Source organism: Poromitra crassiceps (genome assembly GCF_964638095.1).
Source record: "Poromitra crassiceps genome assembly, chromosome: 20".
NCBI classification, from domain to species: domain Eukaryota; kingdom Metazoa; phylum Chordata; class Actinopteri; order Beryciformes; family Melamphaidae; genus Poromitra; species Poromitra crassiceps.
This window is the reverse complement of record NC_139637.1, coordinates 19,183,095-19,208,712: the sequence shown is the minus strand read 5'-3', so window position 1 is coordinate 19,208,712 and position 25,618 is coordinate 19,183,095. Positions and strand designations below refer to the sequence as shown.

The 25,618-nt window shown below is 43.9% G+C and overlaps 1 protein-coding gene across 1 annotated transcript; it reads left to right on the top strand.

Annotated features, from left to right (window-relative positions):
* The first annotated feature begins 436 nt into the window (after nt 1–436).
* LOC310794681 (DNA topoisomerase 2-alpha-like) lies at nt 437–24,233 on the top strand. Its single transcript, XM_083656681.1, has 35 exons — nt 437–550; nt 1,693–1,839; nt 2,667–2,757; nt 3,354–3,417; nt 3,576–3,721; nt 3,933–4,030; nt 4,134–4,346; nt 4,866–5,039; nt 5,264–5,365; nt 5,493–5,630; nt 5,732–5,870; nt 5,977–6,134; nt 7,636–7,761; nt 9,647–9,757; nt 10,329–10,434; nt 10,573–10,682; nt 11,005–11,097; nt 11,216–11,330; nt 11,556–11,677; nt 12,090–12,238; nt 13,325–13,556; nt 13,646–13,780; nt 13,933–14,133; nt 14,331–14,526; nt 14,782–14,873; nt 14,983–15,129; nt 15,354–15,437; nt 15,888–16,094; nt 16,526–16,640; nt 17,078–17,227; nt 18,135–18,309; nt 18,436–18,458; nt 18,562–18,708; nt 20,057–20,292; nt 23,614–24,233. Exons 1-35 carry the CDS (start codon nt 527–529, stop codon nt 23,752–23,754), a joined length of 4,707 nt encoding a protein of 1,568 aa, XP_083512807.1. The 5' UTR covers nt 437–526; the 3' UTR covers nt 23,755–24,233.
* The last annotated feature ends 1,385 nt before the right edge of the window (nt 24,234–25,618 follow it).

Here is a 25,618-nt window from a genome sequence, read left to right as displayed (position 1 = left end):
TCCCAGTCAATCCTCCTAAACAGCTCTATGTGTGATCATTATTGTGTTGTTATTGATTCTCCTCCTCCTCCTCCTCCTCCTCCTCCTCCTCCTTCTCCTCCTCCTCCTCCAGACTAGGCGGCACTGGGCGCGAAGAGTATGCCAGAAGCTTTAAGCGGGACATGGGGACCCGTCTTTGGTGTGGGAAACTGATTAGACGACATACTTAAAGTGGGCGGACTTCGGTTCTGTTATAACGTCGATGATTTGATGTTTTAACCGGAAAAGGAGGAATTTATTGGCGTCTGAATTATCCCCATTGGACGGGTGAAATCCAGAATCAGGACGGACGTCGTTTGATTGGTCCATTTAGTTGGCGCGAGCGGCGCGACATTACTTGCCCGGACTTTCAAAGAAAGGAGGGAAACCAAAACAGAGGCAGTCAGCTAGCGTCATTAGCAGCAGGAGCAAACACACAGCAGTTGAGTCCGCCGCGACACAAGGATACGTTTTAGCAGAAACAGAAGCGTTGGCAGTAGATAGAAGAATGGCGAAGGCTGAACCGCTGAAGGTACCGTCACTTTGGTTTATGCATGCAACACGTCGTATGAACGACTGAACGTTAAGTTAAGTAGCGAACGCTAAGTTAGCTAACTAGCGAGTAGATTTAGCAACACGATAACGTTACCTAGCACTTACGGCTAACGTAGCCTGCTGGACGCGAGACATAATTATGAGTCTCGGCGATGCAACCCATGGCGTTGGTATAAAAATCAAATACGGCCTGCGTCCAGTTAACTTAACGGCAGGCTCGGCTAAAATGGCCGCAAGCTACATACACGTTATCAATCACAATACAACTGTACCTAACGCTACCTCATGCACACAGTTGTTATCCAAAGTTTGGGGGGAAAGCGGCCCAATGCCGAGCCCTTATTCACATGGCAAATGTAATTTCTGCCTCCCTCCACCCATTGTTGTCAGTCTGCTTCCTTCTCTCTCTCCTCCCTCCCTCTGTCCCCTTGTTAGCACAGTTCCTTTCCACCAAGCAGTTGGATTGCAATAGGCTACTGTTAGTCTGAAAACCAGTGAATGCAAGAATGATAATAATGTCAGCACCCGTTACCATTTATGCCGTTGTAGGAAATGTTCCCCTTAATTTCCAAGACCTTCACTCAAGGATTATATTACGTCATTAACACAAGCCCCCCCAACACACATTTACCCCAAACCCCAAACAAATTTGTCCTGTGTAGTACCGCAGGGATGACGTATTTTTGTAGGCTTTATCCAGAAATCGCCGCCATTTGGTTCTTCAGTGGGAAAGTCTAGTATGTGCGTTTAGATGGGGATTTCACTTAAATGCATACAATAAGATCTGTGGTTAACATAAGTTTATGGGAACGCGAATTTGGGTTCAACACGATACTCTTCACAAACGTGAATAACGTTTATGCCTTTTGGAGCGTTTTATAAAAATCACGTTAAAAAAAAACGCATTTACGTTCCAAAAATCATAAAACTTATTAACGTTTGTGAAGATGATCATGCAGAACCCAGATTTGCGTTCCCATAAACTTTTGTTAACCACAGACCTTATTTTATGCATTTAAGCAAAACTCCCATGTTAAATCCCATAGACTTTTCCACTGAAGAACCTACTTCCTGCGGCTCTCTATTTACATTTTTCCCTGTTTTGTTTGTTTGTCACAGAGCTTGTTCGAGAACAAGCTGGTGGAGAAGACAAAGAAGGATCCCAAGCGGCTGTCGGTGGAGAGGATCTACCAGAAAAAGACCCAGCTGGAGCACATTCTGCTCCGACCGGACTCCTACATTGGCTCTGTGGAGCCTGTCACTCAGGTAGGAACCCAGACAGCAATGTCTGTCTCTCTGAAATGTATTGCTTCGTTAAATCACATTTTATTGCCTTTAGTTTGTGGGTGAAAATCAACAGGAGCCGAGGTCAGGCAGTGTTAAGCTGCGTTCACACCGACCTATTAAAGTTGGTCGCTGGCGTCGAGTTTACATACAAAATCAATGCAAACGAGCGATTGAGCGTATATTCGCCTGGGAGAATAATCGCTGGGCGTCCGAGCGGCAGAGACAGAGCGATAGGGAGAAAATACGCTCGTCGCTCAAGATGAAATATTCCAACTCGAGCGAAAATACGCTGGCATCAGTCGCTCGCTGTTCAATGCTGATTGGCTGCTGTGTGAGAGCGAGTCAAGAATCACTCTGGCTTGGAACAAACCGCTGGTTTATTGTGTGGCAACAAACCGCATTGACAGGCTGACAGCTGACATGAAGTGAAGTCTGTACTACCGGTATGCAGCTCGCATTAGGAGCACGCTGATAGGCTTAGCTTGTAAACAATGACGGTGGCTCGTAGTGGACAAACAGCATGACATTGCGTAACGTTATATCCCCCACATGTCCGTCATTTCGTGTGCCTGTTGATGAGCGATTTAAACAGAGCGACAGAGCGATTCCAAAGGGTTGACTTGAGAGACAGAGCGAAAAATAAATATCTCGGTGTGAACGCCCCTTTAGGTGGATATTTCCTTGGAGAATTATGTTCTTACTGCAGTGTTTAGAGATGTTAATAGTTGGGAGGAAAGAACACGCATGTTCATATTCCACACATGTAATGCATATGTTGCATTCACTCAGTTGACTTCTCTTCTCAGCAAATGTGGGTGTACGATGAAAATGAAGGGATGATCTGCCGCGACGTGACCTTTGTACCGGGGCTGTACAAGATCTTTGATGAGATCCTTGGTGAGTAGAAAACACCTGTCATTGTGTTGAATTGTACATGACATTAAAAGGCAATATGCTGCAAGCCGTCTCATAGTAAACCTACCAGTAGGGCCATATGAGTTCCGCAAAACGGGAAAAACATACAGAATCACAGAATTTGGTAATAAAAATGGAATCAACTGCAAAACATGGAATATTGCACAATTTTCCATAATTTGGCTGAAATGGATAAAAGTAAGCCTAATTATCAAAATAAGAAGTAGATCTAATTATCGTAGTAACCTAAATGATTATATAAGTAAAATAGGCCTAGAGAAATGATTCAGTTTTCGATTGGGGTGTTTTGAGAGGGGGGTCGGCCTTGCGTGGGACCCTTACTGCACATCACAACTTAGTTTTCACATTAAGAAACCTTGAGAAGCTGTCTGAGAAGAGCAAAGTCATGAAAAAAGAAAAAAAATTGCCCCTGGCCCTGACCCCTAACTTAAAATTAAAATGGAGAAAACGGAATTCGGGGAGAAAGAAAACGGAATTCGGGAAAAAAGAAAACTGATTTTATAATTGCTCTAGCTACCACACTATGAAGCAACTTTTGTTTGTTACTCTCCCCACAGTGAATGCTGCGGATAACAAGCAGAGGGATCAGAGCATGTCCTGCATCAAGGTCAACATTGATACGTGAGTATGAGAGCATGGTGCACCCATTTAAAATCTCAAAATATATTTTCAGACCCGCCTCTGTGTCCATTTTCATCTTAGGTGTTCTTCTCACTTAGCTATCTTCAGTGTTCTCACAATAGCACATGAGGAGTGTGTGACTTCTTTCCCCTCTGCAGTGAAAACAACATTATCAGTGTGTGGAATAACGGGAAGGGTATACCTGTGGTGGAGCACAAGGTGGAGAAGGTCTACGTGCCTGCCCTCATCTTCGGACAGCTCCTCACCTCGAGCAACTACGATGATGACGAGAAGAAAGTCACTGGTAAGACTACTTAGGGGAAATCTGAAGGACTCACTTCAGTTTCATTGGTAAACGCCTGATTTACACTACACATACAATGCAGTATAGAAAGATGCGTCCAGGGCTTTGCACAAAACCTGCTACACAGCCATGTTCAGCATTTAGTCTAGGTAGAAAACAGCTTTTTCTAGAAACGTAAGTAGCATCTTCATCAAAATGCTTTGTTCTCTAGGTGGACGTAATGGATATGGCGCTAAGCTTTGCAACATCTTCAGCACAAAGTTCACCGTAGAGACGGCCTGTAAGGAGTCTAAGAGGAGCTTCAAGCAGGTGGGAAGGATACTGAACCAAACTGTTTCAAGCCTTTTTAGTCATCCTCCTAACCTTAAAGGGCTAAACCCAGACTTACAGCGTGCCCCTATGTTCCCTACAGACCTGGTATGACAACATGGCCAAGGCTGGAGACTCGAACATCAAACCGTTCGAAGGAGAAGAGTTCACCTGCATCACCTTCAAGCCAGATCTGTCCAAGTTCAACATGAGCATCCTGGACAAGGACACAGTGGCTCTGATGACCCGGCGGGCCTACGACATCGCCGGTACCGCCAAGGGTGTCCGCGTGTTCTTTAATGGCAAGAGGCTGCCGGTATGTTAACATGCTGAACATTTTAACATTTTGAATTTTCTCTCTGCCTGTCATTCATTCATCCAGCTATCAATTATATCGACTATATCTTTAACCAGATTCATAAGGAACTTGATAATCTGCCAACATGAAGCCAGCTGCCAGATATTTCTTTGTAATCTTTGATGCTATGATGATGAATTGAGCTTTATTAGAAAATTGTGCAGTCTTGCTTCCTCCAGCTAAGAACCAACTCTTATATTTTTTTCTTTTATTATTTTGTGGAGAGCTTGATTCTGGCATCAGTCAAGACAAGAGTCTTCAGCTCATACAAAACCTGGCAGCTAGGATTTTAACTGCCGCAAATAGGCAAAATCTCATCGCTCCAATTCTATTCAGGATATCGGAAAAGTGCTACACAAATCCACTTTTATACTATCTAGCTATTGTTTACATTTTGAGGTGTAGTCATTGCATCAGTCAGTAGGGGGTTATTCTTGTGTGAACACACCGTTAAGGCAGCCACCCCTTGTACCCCAGGTGACTGGCTTCCGTAGCTACGTGGACATGTACCTGAAGGACAAGGTGGACGAGTTGGGCGCGTCCCTCACTGCGGTCCACGAGGTGGTCAACGACCGCTGGGAGGTCTGCGTCGCCATGAGCGAGAAGGGCTTCCAGCAAGTCAGCTTTGTCAACAGTATTGCCACCACCAAGGTAACGTCACAGTGGATTATTATATAGATTTGTTACATTTGTTACATTTATGTTACATTTATGTAACAAAGAGTAGGTAGTCATGACCTCCGTGCCACATAATGAAGAATGAAATTGGGTCCAAGTTTGGCTGCTGTCCCTCCCAGCCACTTGGTGGCACTGTGACGAGGATGTATGAGAGCATTCTGTGAATGGGATCTTTAACTTTGTCTTCTGGACCCCAGGGAGGGAGGCACACTGACTACGTGGCCGACCAGATCGTGTCCAAGCTCATTGACGTAGTGAAGAAGAAGAACAAGCATGGGGTGGTCGTCAAGCCATTCCAGGTACAGTCCCCCTCATGAAAACTCGGGTCTCGTTCCCTTTGCCCGACAACACAAAATTGGAGATGTTGTCAATGGTGTGTCTGTTCTCACAGTGCTATACCGTATGCTCCACTTCTTCTCCATCCAGGTGAAGAACCACCTGTGGCTGTTTGTCAATTGCCTGATTGAGAACCCTACCTTCGACTCTCAGACCAAAGAGAACATGACTCTGCAGCAGAAGAACTTTGGCTCCAAATGTTCTCTCAGTGACAAGTTCATTAAACAGGTGCAAAACCACCTCACACAACCAGACATGCACTCTGAGCTGTAATTGAATTGAGGACACTGGCTCCTCCTCGACCTTATTTTCTCGTTTGTTCTCCTCAGACCGTCTCCTCCGGGATTGTGGAGAGCATCATGAACTGGGTGAAGTTCAAGGCTCAGACCCAGCTCAACAAGAAATGCTCGGCTGTCAAACACACCAAAATCAAAGGAGTGCCAAAACTGGATGACGCCAACGATGCAGGTATTGTACACAAGCTGTTTTTGTTGTGTTTCCCCCCGTAAATAACGTTATAGGCTTATCAGGGGAGGGAAAATGTCTTGACTGTGATGACCGTGTGCTTTGGCAGGTAGTAAGAACTCTGCAGGCTGCACGCTGATCCTCACCGAGGGAGACTCGGCCAAGACGCTGGCGGTGTCTGGGCTGGGCGTGGTGGGCCGGGACCGCTACGGGGTCTTTCCTCTTAGGGGGAAAATGCTCAACGTCCGGGAGGCTTCGCACAAACAGGTTAGACCCGCCTCCAACACAACAGTGTTTTTAGGTGGCAGCTGCCTGGATTTACCGATGCATATTAGTGCACTCTGTGCCTGTGGCAGGACCAGGAGGAGCAGATAGATGGCCTGTACTGCGTTTATTCTGGATGAAAATGCCAATTATTACTGCAGCAGCAAACTAGAGGCACACAATGCACCAGAACACACACTACAATAAAAGCTAAAAGACGAATGATGTAGTATCCCCCCGCCCCCAAGAAGAATTATGTTTTTTTTACTACCTATTCTCTAGGGCTGGGCAATATAATCGATAGGGCAATATATCGCAATATTTTATTTCCCGATACTGTATCGATACTTGGACGCAAAGTATCGATATTACATTTTTTTCTCTCTGCATCTGGTGATTCCCACCCCTAATCGATACTGTATCGATATTTTCCAAATGGATGCGTTCAGTAAAGCCCAATTTATGCTTTGTCTGCCGACACTTTTGAAACGGTCGCCGACAGAAATGAGGACTTGAGTCGACACTTTCAAGCGTCGGCGAGCAGTGTCTGCTACCTAGTGAAATGTCTAGTGTCGCTGACTACGTCACGATGTGTCGCGCAAGTCTGATTGGCTATATAGACGGCACGCGCTTGACTTCCTTGTTTTGATTTTCACTCGATTGAAATGAATGAACGTGTCCCCGCTATTTTTATCAGACTGTCCTTGATGTATGACTTCGTGAAAATCACAACGAACATTGTGACCAATTTCCCAGAGAGAGAGGTGAGTTGTGTGTTGTTTATATGCGGCTGGAGCCAAGTACGTTACATCTTGCTTCCGAGTTGGTTTCACTGTGCGTTCCGTCTCTTCTCTTGGCTGTCTGCTTATAGCGTTCGAGTGTCACGTGACCGTTGAACCGAGGCGAACATTCACTGAAGTATAAATGCAACACCATGAGCGACACTTTCTTTTTCGTCTGTGACCATGTGCTGAGCGACACTTTCTAATAAGTATAAATTAAGCTTAACACACTCAACACTCAGTAGTTTTGACTAGATGTGTCCACTAACTTATCAGTATAAAGTGATGTACATATTACACTACCTGGGTGGTACACAGTGTGTTGTATCTTTAGCTCTATTATTTAATTTTGAGTAAATTGTCTATAGAGTATTGCAATATATCGCAATATGTATTGTATCGCAATGTATCGTGATACAATCGTATCGCGACCCATGTATCGTGATACGTATCGTATCGTGAGGTCCTTGCCAATACCCAGCCCTACTATTCTCCTTTAATCCAAAAGAGGCAGCCATTAGACTCCCACAATCATTCTGACAGCATATTTGGAAGTTGAGGCAGTAATAGGTGATATTATTTTTTGTATGGGTTTGTCTGTCTGTTTGGGGAAGGGGGGGGGGGGGGGGGGGGCGTTGGGAAACTGCACTGTTGATCCTCTGTCACACGGATAGTTTAGCAAGCAACTGTGAGTGGGAATCATTTGGCTCCTCCCCTTTCAGATTATGGAGAATGCGGAGATCAACAGCATCATCAAGATCCTGGGCCTCCAGTACAAGAAGAAGTACGACGACTCCGAGTCCCTGAAGACCCTGCGCTACGGCAAGCTCATGATCATGACAGATCAGGTACACTTTGCAACCTACTGATCTATTTCATTCATTTTTCCATCCACTTTTCTTTTGACCCGCGTTGTCTTGAAAAGTATTAAAAGTTGATAAATCAATTTAGGGCAAAAAAGTATTAAAAGTCTTGATGACATTTGAGAGGTATTAAATGTTGTAGCTATTGTGCCGATTGTGTTAAATGAGTAATATGATATCGTCCCATATCGATCGCAGACGCCTAAATTGAATCCATATCGTATTGTGGTTGTGGCAGAATTTGTGATCAGATATCAGAAAATATTGTATCATTGTCCAAATAATCAATACAAGATCGTATCCTGATGAAACTTGTGATTTACACCCTTACCGCTGACGAATAATATCTATTTTACGATTCCATATTCTACCATATAATTATATCATTGTCTTCGTAATCTTAAACCTTGCTTTTCATTCATGATTACCTAACATTAACTCATTGAGTGCCAAGGACGGACATGTTCGTCATTTCAAATAGTAACGTAGAGTGCCAAGGACGGACATGTTCGTCAATTGCGTTTTTTGACGGTGGGGCGTCGATCAAAGCCTTCTGCCTCTGATGTACAAATATTATAGCTATTGGATGTGTCTAACCTATTTTACAGAACCCTTAGGTGGCGACAGTGCTCTCCACATAACAGAAAGGCAAGGAAAAAACAAAGAAGAAGTCGTTATGGAAACGGAAATCGCATCGCATCCGTATGCATCGATATGCTGAAGCACGTTACTGCAGCTGTGCCTGCAGCAGCCAATCTGCTCCCACAATTGAGCCGGACAGCACATCCGCACATCCACACCGTGGAGTTGTTATTATTCTCAACTGGAAGCATCGTTGCCGGTGACAAACACACGCGGAACGCTGTAAAAAAGCAGGATGTCGATGTCCCTTCACTGTGCGCACAGCAAACTCAGCAGAGAGCCACCACAGACAGGAGGAGGAGTGTGCAGTTGAGGCGAGGCGAGGCGGGGCGGGGCGGGGCGGGGCGGGGGGGGGGGGGGGGGGCACGCAGAGCAGCGCGCAACACCCAGACAGACCCAGGCAGCAGGACAGGATTGACAAACGCAAGCCAGAATATCCGATCCCCACCAGCAGCAAATCAAGACCAGCAAGAAGCTGCAACCAGCAGCGCACGCAGGGGCCAGCGCTGCTGGTTGTAGCTAAAAAATATTATTCTGCCAAACAGAATTCCCTGGCCTTCACTGTTTTATTGAAGGAAATTATTTTTGAGGTGTGACTACATTAGAAAAGATTAGCTTCAGAGTCAGTGGTGTGCTTGAAATGTTTAATTTCACAAAAGGCCAATTATCTCAGCTTCTAGAAAAAAATTGCTGCTTTTGGATGAATCAAGCTATCTTCTCCGGCTCATAACTAAAGAACGGAAAATGGGATCAATAAACTTTTTTTTGCAGATGATAGAATAGAGTCTCATCGTTCTTTGTGCGTGTTCAGTGTTTACATAGTAATATCACACAATATTCTGTGGGCCTCGAGAAATCACTGAAAACGCTCTGAAACTCTGGCACTGGGAGCATCCGTTCTCCAAAAGTGGCTGGCACTCAATGAGTTAAGGTTGACAGTAGTTGTCCACTTCAAGATTCAAGATTTTTATTGTCACTCCGTAGTACAAGTATCACGTGTGAAATTCTTGTGCTGTAGGCTCCGTTACAACATAGTGCAAAAAATAAAAGATATATAAATAAAAAACAAGAGGCAACAAGCAATAAAGCAGTAAGACACGCCACAGACAGTGGCGTATTCACTGCCCATAGTGCAAATGGCATGCACATACTTTAAACATAATTAAACATAATAACACACCTTCACATTTGTAAGTTATGACTTGATTTGTTTTTGTGAATTCAATAGGATCAAGATGGCTCCCACATCAAGGGACTGCTGATCAATTTCATCCACCACAACTGGCCGTCTTTGCTGCGCCACAACTTCCTTGAAGAGTTCATCACCCCCATCATCAAGGTACTCGGCCCCCTCTAGTTGCCGTAGAAGGTACTCCCTCTAGTTTACAGCAAACCCCACCAAAAGTCTGCAATAAACACTAGGGGAGGGACGTGCCATGTGCTGGTGAAGTTTTGGCAGCTTTTGACAAGGAAGCAGCTTTTATTCTGAGGTTCTGTTGATATGATTTAAATGGGTGAAAGTAGCTTGTGAATTTGTGCATTTATCAGACGCTGTGTAGATTAAAGTTTAATTCCAGCCTTAATGGAAACCTAAACATACTTAGGAGTTTGGATACACAACAAGACTGCCATCTGGTGACAAAACACTGAAACACTCAGAACTGAATCATGGCTTCTGAAAGGGATGCAGCCTTTCCTCATTTTTGTGGGCCAATTCTACCATTCACATATCAAATAATAAACAGAACCTTTTCACGATTCCTCTTTCATGCTGGTCACATCATATCCAATACCGCCCCCATCTGGCAGTGTCAGGTTATCAAATTATGCCTGCTTTTGAACATCATCTTGTGTCTCATATGGCAACCATCAAATTGATGGAAAGATTTTTATTTATTTATTCCGTTTAGGCCTCTCACAAGAAAACGCAGATGTCTTTCTACAGCATCCCCGAGTTCGACAAGTGGAAGGACAACCAGCCCAACTTAAAATCTTGGAAAATAAAATACTACAAAGGTTTGTCTCAAACCCCTGTGTGGTAGTAAGGCAGAGCAAGTAAGCCCACCACATTATACTTGGCCTTTTTGGTATGTCGAGTCGGTCAGCATATTACTAGATCTAATGGGGTCTCCCCATTGGCTTATGTCCATCCAGGTTTGGGAACCAGCACATCGCAGGAAGCCAAGGAGTATTTCTCAGATATGCCAAGACATCGTATTCCATTCAAGTACTCCGGTCCTGAAGACGATGAGGCTATCACCCTGGTAAGATCGTTTCCCCCGACATTCCCTGTCATCAAGACTCCTAGCTCTTACGTTTAGAACGCTCTTAACTTCATAAAATGTAGTTTAGGCATTTGGCTGATGTTCTTAATATGCAGGGAAATTTGCCATGAGTGCAACAGTACTTTCCTAACGAAAATGACAAGCAACCAATTGGGCCACAGTGCCCCAACAGAGTGCTTTTTCAGACTAACTTAAAAATGCTGATATTATATTATGAGCCGTTGCCTGGATATTTGCCTTGAGTCAACGATTTGTATGGCCAATATAGCTCATTTCTAAAATGTTTTTTCCCTCGGTCCAGGCCTTTAGCAAGAAGAAGATTGAGGAGCGCAAAGACTGGCTGACCAACTTCATGACCGACCGGCGCCAGCGCAGGCAGCACAACCTGCCCGAGGTACGGCATTAATGACACCTCATACGCTGTCCAAAACTATTGAAGGTCCACACTGTGCTCCTCCGTCACGCTTTGCTCTTAGGGCTCATTGGATTTGTTGTGCTCTCTCTCTGCACAGGACTACCTGTATGGTCAGGCCACCACGTCGCTCTCCTACAACGACTTTGTCAACAAGGAGCTGGTGCTCTTCTCCAACTCGGACAACGAGCGGTCCATCCCCTGCCTAGTGGATGGTGCGTGCCACAATATTGATACAATCACCAGGAACAAATGCATGTTCATCAATTATTTGATTTGTGTGAAGTTTTTGAAAATGAAAAAAATTGTGCTTGAGAAAGTGCTTGAAAGTCCTTGAGTTTCGTTTTGTAATGTCTGTATACTATGCACCCTGTGTGTGCGAGCTGTAGAGTGTGTCTTTGCATTGATTCTGTCTGGCCGTATCTTTATCTGTATGTCAGGTCTGAAGCCGGGCCAGAGGAAGGTGCTGTTCGCCTGCTTCAAGAGGAATGACAAGCGGGAGGTGAAGGTGGCTCAGCTGGCTGGCTCCGTGGCTGAAATGTCAGCCTACCACCATGGAGAGGTGAGACCATTTTCAAATGGAAAGAGCTCCCCTCTTTAGTGATGATTTTAAACTCTAATATAGAGGATGTGGCGTATTCTGTAAAGAGCTTTCTTTGCTTTTGTTTAGTCATTTAAACCGGACCGCTCCATTAGCCGGCTGTGTTTCACATTAGACTACTGCGTATTGTTGCATTTATATAGAACATTTTGACTCTGCTCTTTGCTTTTATTTGACTTTGATTGTATTCTGCTGTTGTCAAATTTGGTACGCACAGGGAGTCATGCTCAATTTATATATTATAAAATAAAATAAAGTGGATATGTCAGACCAAATGTTCATGCTGAACTAACTTGTCCATTCTACACACCCATAGCAGTTTTGATTGGATCTCATCACCTCTTTGTGCCCTCTGTGTTTCTCTTCCCCGCAGATCTCTCTGATGATGACCATTGTCGGTTTGGCCCAGACCTTTGTGGGAAGCAACAACGTGAACCTACTGCAGCCTCTGGGTCAATTTGGAACCAGGCTGCACGGCGGCAAAGACTCTGCCAGCCCTCGATACATCTTCACCATGCTCAGGTCAGCAGCTACTGAGAATAATAGAAAGATGCAGGCTTCCAACATCCTATGGAAAATACATTTTAGAGTTTTGAAGTTTTGAAACATTTTGAATTGCACAAGAAGTCTTTCAAAGTTTGAGGCATGTGATGTGTGACTTCTTGTGCTTGCACATCCACCCAATCTTCACGGTCCCATGATTTTCCCAAAAAATGGTTATGGCTTACCGTAAATTCCGGACTATAAGCCGCACCGGTGTATAAGCCGCACCTGCAAAGTTGACTATTTTTTTCTTATATAAGCCGCACCGGACTATAAGCCGCGGGTGTTTTAATGGTATATTTTTTTTTTTTTTTTTTTTTTTTTTTTTTTCATGTGTTTTAATGTTTAATTACCATATGTAAGGGTTCATGCACAGAGGGGATTGTCGGGAAAGAGATGGCTGTTTGAGGAAGCTCCCATTTATTAACATTTCAACAAAACAACATAACACAACACCACCTGTGTTGTTTTTTACAGTGCACACAGTGTCATACAGTGTGGTGAAAAGAGGGCAAGAGAGGAAATTAAAACAGAAGTGGATTTATAGTTAGAAAGAGTGCTAAAAAAAGAGAGATTTTTTTTTTTTTTTTTTTTTTTTTTAATCCATAGATAAGCCGCACCGTTATATAAGCCGCAGGGGCCAAAAAAGCCCAAAAAACGGGGAAAAAGGTGCGGCTTATAGTCCGGAATTTACGGTAGTTGTCCTGTTACCCTGCCATTATCCGGTGCTTGTGCGTACTTATGAAATAGGATCCTGCCGTCGCCACTGCCTTATATTATTTATGCCGTTAATTAATTTGATTATTGATATTCAAAATGTGAATTTGCATGCATCAGCACTAGCAGAAATAATCGAATAATAGTTTTCTGTAATCTGTAGAAAATGATTACTTACAGCCATGTGAATCAGAACTCAAACTGTTAATTTGATTGACTATATAGTCTACTATAAAATACCCTCAATGCAACTACAATGGGGAATAGTGAATGAGTGAACCATTCCGAACACAGCTAGTGAGTGATTCGCTCAAGACTTTCGCCAAAAACAACTCCTTTCCCCTGCAGCTCTCTGGCTCGGCTGGTCTTCCCTCCTGTGGATGACAACCTGCTCAAGTACAACTACGATGACAACCAGCGCGTGGAGCCCGAGTGGTACATCCCCATCCTCCCCATGGTCCTCGTGAACGGTGCCGAGGGCATCGGCACAGGCTGGGCCTGCAAGCTCCCCAACTACGACGTCCGAGAGGTCGTCAACAACCTCCACCGCATGCTCAACGGGGAGGAGCCGCTGCCCATGGTCAGGAAAGGGAATGGCTGCCGTTGATTTTTGATTGTATTTTATCTCAGGATGTGAGAAGGACACTAAAAATGTTTCTTCTCCTGCAGCTTCCAAACTACAAAGGCTTCAAGGGCACCATTGACCAACTGATGGAGAACCAGTACCTGATCAGCGGAGAAGTCGCCATCATTGATTCCACCACCATTGAGATATCGGAATTACCCGTCAAATCCTGGACACAGGTTAGCAGTACTTACAACCCTGTCATTCAATCATTCATCATACTGTTTGTTAAATACTCACCATATCAAATTCAACTGTTTTTTTTTCATTTATTAAACTAGATTGATCTTCTTGACTCCATGTCCATTTCATCCTCTCCTCTGTGATCTAGCCCTACAAGGAGAACGTGCTGGAGCCCATGCTGAATGGCACAGAGAAGGTCCCAGCTCTGATCACAGACTACAAGGAGTACCACACCGACACCACGGTGCGCTTTGTGGTCAAGCTGACGGAGGAGAAGATGAGGGAGGTGGAGGCTGCTGGCCTCCACAAAGTCTTCAAGCTGCAGAACCCGCTCACCTGCAATTCTATGGTAATGGCTGCCCCACATATCCACGTATTGATTTGATGCAGCAAAAGGATCTAAGAACTTCTACTCTAGTGCATTTTGTTGAAGCACAGCAAAGGGATGTGAAGAAACATTGTTGGAGAACTTGACTTGCGACTAGCTTTGGTGAAGAGTAACATTTCTTCAAACCCTTCTCAACCTGAGACTTGTCCTTGTTTTAGGTGCTGTTTGACCATGTGGGCAGCCTGAAGAAGTATGAGAATGTGCAGGAAATCCTGAAGGACTTCTATGAGCTGAGGATGAAGTACTACGTGCTGAGGAAGGACTGGCTGGTTGGCATGCTGGGGGCAGAGAGTGCCAAGCTCACCAACCAGGCCCGCTTCATCCTGGAGAAGATCCAGGGAACCTTGGTCATCGGTTCGTGGCTCATACCAAACTAGTTATGACTTCTGGTTGAAGCAGACTGCTACAGTTTGATTTCAACGCGACAATTAACAATTGCTGAACACTTGGACATCAGCTGTATTGAAACATTTGTTTTAGAATGTCTATTGTAGTTGAACATTTTGTTCCCAAATCATTAGTAATTGCAATCACAATATCTACAAAATTGATCGTGATTAGCATTGTAGCCATAAACATGGCTGATGTGATGTGTCTGTTCACCTCCAGAGAACAAGCCAAAGAAGGAGCTCATCAGCATGCTGGAGCAGATGGGCTATGATTCAGACCCAGTCAAAGCATGGAAACAGGCTCAGGAGAAGGTAGGACACCATGAATAGTTTCCAGGTTTTGCTATGATGGAAATTGGGTTTGAGAAGATCGGCTTCCACCTGAACAAATAACATTGTATATGTCTGTCCCTGTTCTCAGAATGAGGAGGTGATTGAGGACTTAGATGAAGAGGAGAAGGAGACGGAGGACACCAGCGGGCCAGACTATAACTACCTGCTCAGTATGCCCATGTGGTACCTGACCAAGGAAAAGAAAGATGAGCTCTGCAAGCAGAGGGACGCAAAGGTCCGATACTGATCCAGTCTTACTGACTTCATCTTTTCAAATTAAAGCTTGAAATGGCAGATTGGTGATGCTCCCAGAGCGATAAATTAAGTCTGCAACATTCCATCAGGATGCTATGATTCTGCTTGTTTTTTTAAACTGACTTTGTGTGAGATTGGTGATTTGATGAATTGGTCTATCTTGGGTAGATCTTGCTCATTTCTGACCCAACTACTTTCCTGTAGATCACGGAGCTGAAGAACCTCCAGAAGAAGAATCCAGCTGACCTGTGGAAGGAGGACCTGGTTGCCTTTTCGGATGAACTGGAGGTAAATAGGCCTTTACCTATCGACAGTAAAGTTATTTCTGATGCCAAATTTTGTGTCAGCTCGGTCCTCAGTCCTTCCTGTTTCACCAGGTTCCTTCGCAGGCTTGGAAACACAGACAATTTATCTTAGCATTTCTTCCTGGTCCTGCAAAAAAAAGAATGAATTTGCTCAAAAAGTCTAAAGTTTCTGTCAAGGTCTCGACAATATGGTTGTTCTTTCTTGATCCACATAATGTCTGCATCTTTTCAACATAGCCAGTCACCTACAGTCATTTCACATTGTCAGCTTTTACCACCATTGCGTCAACTCTATAGAGTAATAAGGCCTAATTGACAGGCATATTGTATAGCCAATGCCTCATAGTGAACACTGACAAAAAAAAGTAGGACATGTTGAAATGGGCAAACGTGCAGAAAGCTGACTTCCATCCTGCGTCTCCTCTGTCTTCAGCGTGTCGAGGCAAAGGAGAAGGAGGATGCGGCCATGCCCGCCGTGAAGGGGAAAGGTGGCAAGAGCAAAGTGAAGGTGAAGCAGGAGACCATGCCCACGCCGCAGGGTCGCCGGGTCATCCCGCGCATCACCAGCGCCATGAAGGCCGACGCCAACAAGAAGGCTGCCCTCGCTAAAGGAGAGGCCAAGAAGGGCAGGAAGAGGAAGGTCTGCCTCGCTTTACCACTATTTATATCAATTAGATCACACGACCGTCGTCACTGATTGTCTTTTAATTTATAGCGTGACTGACTTGGACATGTGTTTTAGCATGAAGAACCAATCTGATTATTTTGTTAGAGATTGCTGTCCACATTGTTATCCGGATTAATAATCCGAATTATGACTTTTATTAGTCTTGACGAGCTGAGGAACACAATTATTTTCTACACTTTTACATTTTATATTGGCATCTTTGACCATTTTAAACTGGCAGGCATTTGAAATATTTAAATTCTGCTGATATGTCAGTGTTGTACATTTATTTGATACATAAATAAATTAAAATTGTGATGTGCGGTTTTCCGTGATGTATTGTGGTGATGTGCTATTGATAGATTTGAATTGTAAGCATAAAAACCATCTCTCTCTGATCTTAGAGTGATGATGCGGTGATGAAGATGGAGTTTGGAGAAGATGGAGAGAATGAGCTTGAGGGGATGAGCTTGGCCGCACGGCTGAGCAAGAAACCGAAAGGCCCGGCCAAGGACAAAGGTGAGGCTGGACATGGTTCTCTAACAACACTTAAAGATGCACTTCAATTAGACCAGTGGTTACACCAATTACCACTATATTATGAGAGGAGGAGAGCCCCACGTACCACCAGTGGTACCCGTACCACAGGTTGAGAACCACTGCATTAGTCAACACTGATATTTTAACTTCAGTCAGTGGTGCCTGCAAATCTTTTGACGATTTAGTTTTGACAAAAACAAATGTGTTTACACCATATATTGAAATGTTTCCTGCAAGTTAGTGTCTGCTGTAGTTAAAAATATTCAATGGATGCAAAAAAAAAATGCAGTAAAATATTTGTACTTTTACAATCGAGACTAATAATATTTGAGACAGGATCATGCTCTATTGACCCTTATTGTAATGAATTTGGCAATGCATTTTATTTGACATAACACAAACATACTCTACAACAGCGTCGAAGACGGGCAAACAGACCACCCTTCAGTTCAAGCCTGTGACTAAGACCAAGAAGAGCGCATCTTCGGACGAGGATGCGTGGTCCGACAGGGAGATGGAGGAGGAGGAGGTTGCCCCCAGGAAGAAGCCTGAGCGCAAAGCTAAAGGTGAGGCTGCTAGCTAATCCCCGACCAAACTGACAGTTTGTCCATTGTATCTATTGTCGTTTTATTTATCTAGTCTCTACACTGCTGAAATAGACCCTTTTCACGGGGGCCATTTTGGGTCGAAAAGGCAGTGGTAAACACGGGTGCAAGCAAAACAGTCATGAGGGTTTCCAATGAGGGTTTACCACTGCCTTTACAAAATGGCCCCCGTGAGAAGGGTCTATTAATCAGATCCCCTAAGTGATGGCAGGGGATTGTGCGCCTCTAGTTTTAGCTTTGTTTGTTTAATCAATGGGATATTGCGTTCTCTGGTGCCCAACTCACATGAAGGACCCCTAAACTGACACAAATTAGACCACAGACTCCCATTTCATAGGATTTTGTCCCACGGTCCCCCATACGATAATAACATTGATGCTTTAGATGTTTTATTACAGAAAGTGTTTAAAACCCATGACCAAAATAGTCACCGTGTTACTTATGAATGGAATTATAGCTCAAATAAATTACCCCCCTTTTGGCTGGGGACCCCCTGGAAACCCCCCCCCCCCCCCCCAAGGACCCCGGGGACCCCCATTTGAGAACCACTGATGTAAGGGAGTTTAACCCAAAAACAATGATAAAACTCTAGTCATTTCCTAAGGCTAATTGGCTCCCTTTCCTCACGCCAACCCTAATTGTGCTTTTCTCCAGCTGTGATTACTGAAAACTGAATTACTGAATCGCAGAAATGCTAAAACAAAACATCTGTTTCTAATTGCTGTAAAATGAAGGTGGAGCGTGACTACGAAACTAATTCCTGTAGTAATTAACCATGGTAACAGTTTGTGTGCATTTGTGAGGATGTTTAGGAATATAGAAACATTCAACGGTGCTAATCAACCCATTTTGTTGCCTATTTCTTAAGCTGCACTGAAGTACAGTATGTCCAGCAGTGAAGATGAGTTTGAAGACCGGGGGAAGAAGGATCCTCCGAAAAGGAAAGCGGTCATCAGTGACGACGACACCAGCCTCGCCACCGAGTCCAGCATCATGATCGACGACAGCGACGTGGACTCCCCAGCCCCGCCTCCTAAAGCCACGTGAGTATGAAGCAGAAGATGGCGTACTTGGTGCCGTCCGTTTTTGACATCGCCAATTAAACATCACACGCGATGAATTTAGCAAATTTTCACTCAATCTAACTGTCAAACTTCTATCTCATGCAGGAAGAAAGAAAGCAAACCCAGTGGTAAGTATTTTCCCTGGATGCCCTCGTTTTGAGCTTGTGAAATGTATATGGTTAAGGTCTGAGATTTAATTAATGAGCTCTGTGTTTTAACTTGTTCTTACAGCTCAGGCTAAGCCCAAGGCCAAGGAGGCGGTGCCCAAGGCCAAGGAGGCGGTGCCCAAGGCCAAGGAGGCGGTGCCCAAGAAAGAGGCAGCACCCAAGAAACCTGCAGCTGCAAAGAAACCCCCTGTGCCCAGGAAGAAAGCTGCAGGTATTGAAACAGGCCCTAGGCTATAAATAAGAATGCAACGTCTCTGTGCGTGAGCAGAAATTGTTCGCCCACAGCGATGCCGTTTCACTTGTGATCGCGCTGAATCATTCGGGAAGTGTAAAGAGCACCCCCTGCGAGCAATCTGGGAACTAGGGCTGTGAATCTTCACTGGCCTCACGATTCGATTACGATTCAGAGGGCTACGATTCGATTCGATTACGATTATCGATGCATCTCGATGCATCTTAAATCGATGCATCACTTTTTTCCGTAATACATGATTTATTTTTTCTCACCGTGTGGCTACTTTTAAAATAAAAGTGCATTTGGGATTGCATTGTATTATGATCCATAATTAAAATAAACACCTGCATGTACTTTCATTATATTTTATTTGATTATTTAAAAAAAAATTAAATGATCGATTTTTGACATTTGTGAATCGATGCAGAATCGTGCACGTCCGCATCGCGATGCATCTTATAATTGATTATTTTTGACACCCCTACTGGGAACCCAGAGTCTATCGGTCTGACGACTAAGAAGACTGGTAAAAAGTGAAGCACGCACATCCACTTGATGAACAGATGCAGGACAAACGATCAGTAATCAATAAAAGAAGTAGAGTGCGCACACTGCTTTGTAGACTTCTCCCAGTAGATTGATTTTTGACATTTCAAAAATAAATCTACTGGGAGAAGTCTACAAGCAGCGTGTGGACTTGTCATCGTTTACAGTCCGACAATGTCTCTATGCAGCTATTTATCATCAGCTATATAAAACGGAGTAAGTGGGCTCTGTTGGTTTCAGTTTTTGTCCCACATTGTGATGTCACAATGTCTGACATCACTGATGACGTCGATGTCACGCGAGCAATTGTGATGTCATCAGTGATGCTATTCACTGCACGGGTATTCTGCTAGTTGTAATAAGAGCAGCTATATGTGGTTCATCTCTGTCACAGAAAACTACCACAAGCCAAAGATCAGATCTTTATTTTTTATTTTTTACAGTTAAGGTTAGGTCAAATACATTAGGTTTAGAAAAGATGGATTCTCTGGCATTCTTCATCTGAAAAGCATGGGAAAAACATTAACACACTTTGTGCAATACATAATTTAATTTAGGAATATGTTGTTTTTTTCTCTCTCTCCTGTATCCAAACTGCAACCTGATGTGTGGAAAAGTTTTGTAAGCCCACGTGGGCTGGAGGACATTGGAAGAAAGTGAAATGAAATAAATTGTAACCTTTTGATAATATAATTTATTTTACAAGCAACCAAAAACATACGGCAATGATACTGGTTTGTAAATGTGTTTCTAACTCACAACCCTGTGACTCCCATAGATGTAAAGCAGCCGTCCATCTTGGATGCCCTGTCCAAGCCCAAACCTGCCTCCAAAACCGCCGCCAAGAAGCTCCCGTCCTTTGACTCCAGTGACTCGGAGGCTGACGTGAAAGCCCCGGCGGTCAAGGAGATGCCCGCTGCCAAACGCAAAAAGGCTGTGAGCAGCGACGACTCGGACAGCGACCTCATGTCCCGCCTCAAGGGCAAAAAACCCGGCAACGCTACCACCAGCAAGGTCGGTGTTTGGCTTGTGTGCCTTTTGACACTTCGGCAGTTGAAGCGTATTTAAAGGGCTTCTATTTCAAAATGCTAATGCTTTCTGGAAAAGTGACTGCCTGACATAACTCGGTCAGTTTTTCAAACCCGTAGATGATTTTGTCCTCCAAAAATGCAGCCATTTTGTAAGGAAAGGTCTTAACAAGGGCTCCTGATAGTGTATTGTGCTCGACTTTCATGTTGCTAATCATTTTAGAAGAGTGGGTGTATTGGGTATAAGAAAATTTCCATATTGGCCAGCATGCATTTGTGTTTATCCAGTGGGTATTCATAGCTTTCAAGGGGCGTTACGTGCTGCCGGGAACGCCCACCTGGCGGTCAAAAAAAAAACTTGCCAGCCGTGTCGACTAGTACACACGTCTTTGCTCTTTGCGGCCATCATTTCATCAAAGGTAAGCTCAAGTAACGTTACAATAATGATTAATACCCCGTTAACTGGCAAGTTTTTTTTTGACCGCCAGGTGGGCGTTCCCGGCAGCACGTAACGCCCCTTGAAAGCTATGAATTGAAAAGATCTCATGAGCCAAAAAGGCTGTAAATGGTAAATGGCCTGCATTTATATAGCGTTTTTATCCAAAGCGCTTTACAATCAGTAGATAGTCTACATTCACCCATTCATACACCAATGGCGGCAGGCTACCACGCAGGGTGCCTACACACCATCGGGAGCAAGGAGGGTTAAGTGTCTTGCCCAAGGACACAACGACAGCAGCTGGGAGGGAGCGGGGATCGAACCGCCAACCCTTGCGTCATTGGCCGACCCGCTCTACCTCCTGAGCTAAAGCCGCCCAACAGTAGAATTCCCTCAGCCCATAGAAGGCCATTGAAGTGAAAAATCAGTAATATTTTTCTTGGCATAGGGTTTATGTTTTCTCATTCCCTCTTCCGCCAAATAATAATTGTGATGCCAAAAATACACCATTTGCAGCAGTCGCTCACTATAACACTTAACACGTTCACTGCCATTGGCGAGTCAACTCGTCAAGCAGAAACCAACGGTTGACTGCCAATGGCGAGTCAACTCGTCCAAAAAAAAAAATATTATTTTTTGACGGTGGGACGTTGATCTAACCCAGCGATCCCCAAAGTCCGGACTCCGGTCCGCATCCGGACCCAGACGCCGTCCTATCCGGACCGAGCCCTATAACCTATAAATCATTGAGAATTGTTACATTTCACGGAGCTTTTATTTTTTAACCGACACATGCTTTTCTACCCTTTACGGTACTGGTTTATCTGCCAGGAAGCTCACAGACCAATGCATGCGCTGTAAATCATCACACGTGATGCTACTCAGCCAATCAAATATCCGATTCCATTCTGCCTGTTCCAGTGCTGCAGGCGAGAGAGCGTCAGTGACACATGGACGAAGTAGAGGCGAGAGATATGCGAGAGAAGTCATTTCACATGGCGTGCTCAAAAGAAACGAGTAGACCGCAAAAACAAAGATTTTGTTTTAATCCGGTGCAGGCAGACTCTTAGATGTTCATTCATTGTTCTCACGGGCAGCTCAAAACCAGGCAGTATGTCTCATGTGAAGTGCGATGCGATCCTAACCTGTCTGTGAAAGCGCCACACGAGCAAACACACGATAGATAGATAGATAGATAGATAGATAGATAGATAGATAGATAGATAGATAGGGAGCTCACTTCTCTCAAGAGAAAAGGTGTTGAGGGAAGAAAAGAAGATTTTCTTTCTAAAATTAAAGCACTTTTAAGATGCACATTTTCCCAAAGCACTCTGTTGTATGTTATTTTTTAATGCAGCCATTATTTTACTTGAAATGAGAAAAGAACATGTATTTATTATTAGTGTAGGCTAGTTATTTATAATTAATCCAGTTAAATATGAAAACTAAAACAACATTGTTGATGTTGGGTTTTGATTTAACAGTTAGTCATTGACTACATACAGACATTGTACCATTAAGCTACTGCAATCATTGAAGTAGCCTAAGTTCAATGGCACTGAATCATAACGCATCTACGTTACAATGTTCCGGACCTTTGCTTGAGGACATTTTCTCTAACTGGACCTCTATGAATTTTAATTGAGTGCCCCTGATCTAACCCTTTTACATCTCCTATATAAATATGGGAGCCACCGAACGTGTACAACCCATTCCACCGACCCACTAAGTGGCGACAGTGCTCTCCAGACTAGAAAAAGCCGAGCCAAAACTGATGAGATGAGATGAGATAAACTTTATTGTCCCCGGAGGGAAATTTGTCTTGGGCAAAAAGTGCTAGTACCAACATCGGTGTTACAGACACAGTAACAAAAACAAACACGGTCACAGTCACAGCATTGCACTTCACCACTGAAAGAGTGCCAGCTAGACACAAGATTGCACTTTTTCGAAAATTGCACATGCCCTATTGCATAGTGTGTTTAAATCATCCAAACCAGTTAATAAGGGAAGAATAAAATAAGCAATAAAACCATAATACCATAAAAATCATACAAATAGAAATCTAATAAAAATCAAATTAAATCAATTAAAATTAAAATCAAAATCAAAACTGCAGGGGAACGCGCGAGGAAACCATTCTCATACTGTAAAATGGATTGGCCTTTCGCTTTCGCGCATTATCGCGCTGGGAGCTGGCGGTGGGGGATTGCAAATTTGCATAATAGATTATGGGTGCAACACACTTTGAAACACCGGCAGAAAGCCCACAATCGCACGCAGCTTCATTCCAGCTGAGCTCACAACCGAAACGAACGAGCCCCATGCAGACTCGCCCAAAGAGCAGCCGCCAGCAGCCAGGCAGCACAGACAGGCAGAGCCTCGCTTGTACCGCTGCAGCCACGGAGGGAGGAGAACACACACGGAGGGAGGAGTTTGAAGGAGAGGGGGGTTTCCTGCTGCTATGGAGGAAATTACTGTTCAAAACTATTGTTTAGATGTCTGACGTCTTACACCAAAAATAAATGGTTAAAGTGACTGTTCTATCGAATTTCACAAAAAGCCATTTATCTCAGCTTAAATTTTCAGACGCTGTAACCATGCTGTATTCAACTGCTAATGTCTACATAACTACTAACTCTACAAACTAACTATTTTAGACAGAGAAAGCACACATTCTATTAGTTCTTTTGAGATATTTTGTGTTCACAAAATCTTAGCAGAAAATAATCCTCTGCTCTTGAAAGATGAGCCAGAATCCTCAAAAAAAAACCTTGGCAGAAGCTACCTACAGTATTGAAAAAACGGCTGGCAGTGAATGTGTTAAAACATGTTTTCCATTCATTCTCTGTGTTTGTGTCATTGTAGAAAAACAAGATTTGGGACGATGACAGCTTCCAGGTGTCGGACGAGGAAGTGACTGCACCTTCAGCGGCGCTGAAGGTGCAGCCCTCACGAGCCAGGAAGCCAGTCACCTACACCATGGAGTCTGACTCCGAGTCCGACTAGGCACATGTTCCTTTTTCTTTTAGATTTGTTCTCGTTACCGTTTTATCGAATTGTTCCCTTTGTGTGTTTTTTTACATGTTTTTATATGTTGTTAAATAAAGTTCATATCTTGTATTGTGTGGTGTTGGCTTTAAAAAGCACTTGCTTTGTTGCTCGAGGCCTAACGTAGTGGTGTACCTAGACACCCTTGTTTTTTGAGGACCTTGTTTGTCTGTTTTTTATATGTTGTTAAATAAAGTTTATATGTTGTATTGTGTGGTGTTGTTGGCTTGAGGCCTAACGTAGTGTACCTAGACACCCTCATTCTCCTGACTAGGACCTTGTTTGTCTGTTGTATTACACTCTCATGTGCCTTTGATAACAGCATCTGCCAAATGGGCAGTTGTAAATTGTAGTCAGAGACATGTACACATACGGTCGTGCTGTTACAGATCTGTAATGCCAAACAGTACATTGGTCATTAAAGCTGTTCTAATGTGGAGTGTGGGCTTAATCCGTTTCTTTCCTCTTGTTACAATTCACCCCAGCTAGTGTTACACAAATTACTTTATCCCACCACCTTATTTGGGAGGTCTCCACTCCACACCATCAACCTGCTCAGCTGAATGACTGTGTGCCCTCTCACAATGGAATAGTCTCACAACTGCCAGTCGACAACGGGGTGTCTGGGTAGTGCGACGGTAGTTTCATGCCTACCAAGAGGAGGGCCGCACAGGTTCGTGTCCCCATGTTACCTCCAGCACTAGTGCCTCCTCTGGTCGGTTAGGGGCGCCTGTTTGGATAGGGGGGGGGGGGGGGGAGCGCAAAAATTGGGACGGCATTAGCTCGGGAGGTAGAGCAGGTCGGCCAATGACTCAAGGGTTGGCGGTTCGAATCCCGCTCCCTCCCAGCTGTTGTCGTTGTGTCCTTGGGCAAGACACTTAACCCTCATTGCCTCGTATGAATGGGTATGAATGTCTATGAATGTTGGTGGTGGTCGGAGGGGCCGTAGGCGCGAAATGGCTGCCACGCTTCCGTCAGTCTTCCCCAGGGCAGCTGTGGCTACATCACCCGTAGCTTACCACCACTGGTACGAATGGTGTGAATGAATAATGATTCCTGTGAAGCGCTTTGGGTGTCTAGAAAAGCGCTATATAAATCCAATCATTATAATCCTCCCATGCTCTACGTCCTGCTGGTGAAAAGAAGCGGCTGGCCGCTGGTGACTGCACATGTAGGGCACATGTTAACTCAGGGTGTTACTGGTCTCAGCTTGTCTCCCCAATGGTGGAATCAGTCAGACCAGCAGAAAAACATGTATTTCTTATTTGTTGCTTTAGCTTCATCACTGTCATTTATCACACTGACACTTCATCCATGACAACACCTCCATCTTCCTTCCTGTGGAAACAAACAAGAATTAGGCACTTACCCAGTTTATATCATTACGTATTGGTATAACTATCATATTTTAATGCCAGGTTATCATACTTAATGCTATCAACCAGAAGAATTTTAACAATGGGAAATAACACTTTATTCAGACTTTTTTTTTTTTTCAGAAAGACTATACCTTACATCAGCTTGATACCATTTATTTGATGTATACATTAAAATCACGTTTAAAAGAATAGATAAAAAAAAAGATATATATATATATACACACACATAGCCTACATAAATTTGGCAATGTGGACTTTTTTTTAAAGTGGATACTGTTTCAATTTTTGTGCCGGCCACAGCTATACCGCTTTACTTGCGATCGGGCTGTACCTTTTAGGGGGTGTAAAGACCTGATGGAGCCAGATTTTTTAATTAGGTGCCTGCCCTAATTACCTATGTAATCAGTGATGTCATCAATGATGTCATACCATCCATGATGTCA

Excerpts from the sequence above, each read along its gene's own strand:
- LOC310794681 (XM_083656681.1), top strand. The coding sequence starts at position 527 with ATGGCGAAGGCTGAACCGCTGAAG. Across the intron at positions 4,347-4,865 it reads TTAATGGCAAGAGGCTGCCG|GTGACTGGCTTCCGTAGCTA; the intron begins GTATGTTAACAT and ends CTTGTACCCCAG. Across the intron at positions 10,683-11,004 it reads ACGATGAGGCTATCACCCTG|GCCTTTAGCAAGAAGAAGAT; the intron begins GTAAGATCGTTT and ends CCCTCGGTCCAG.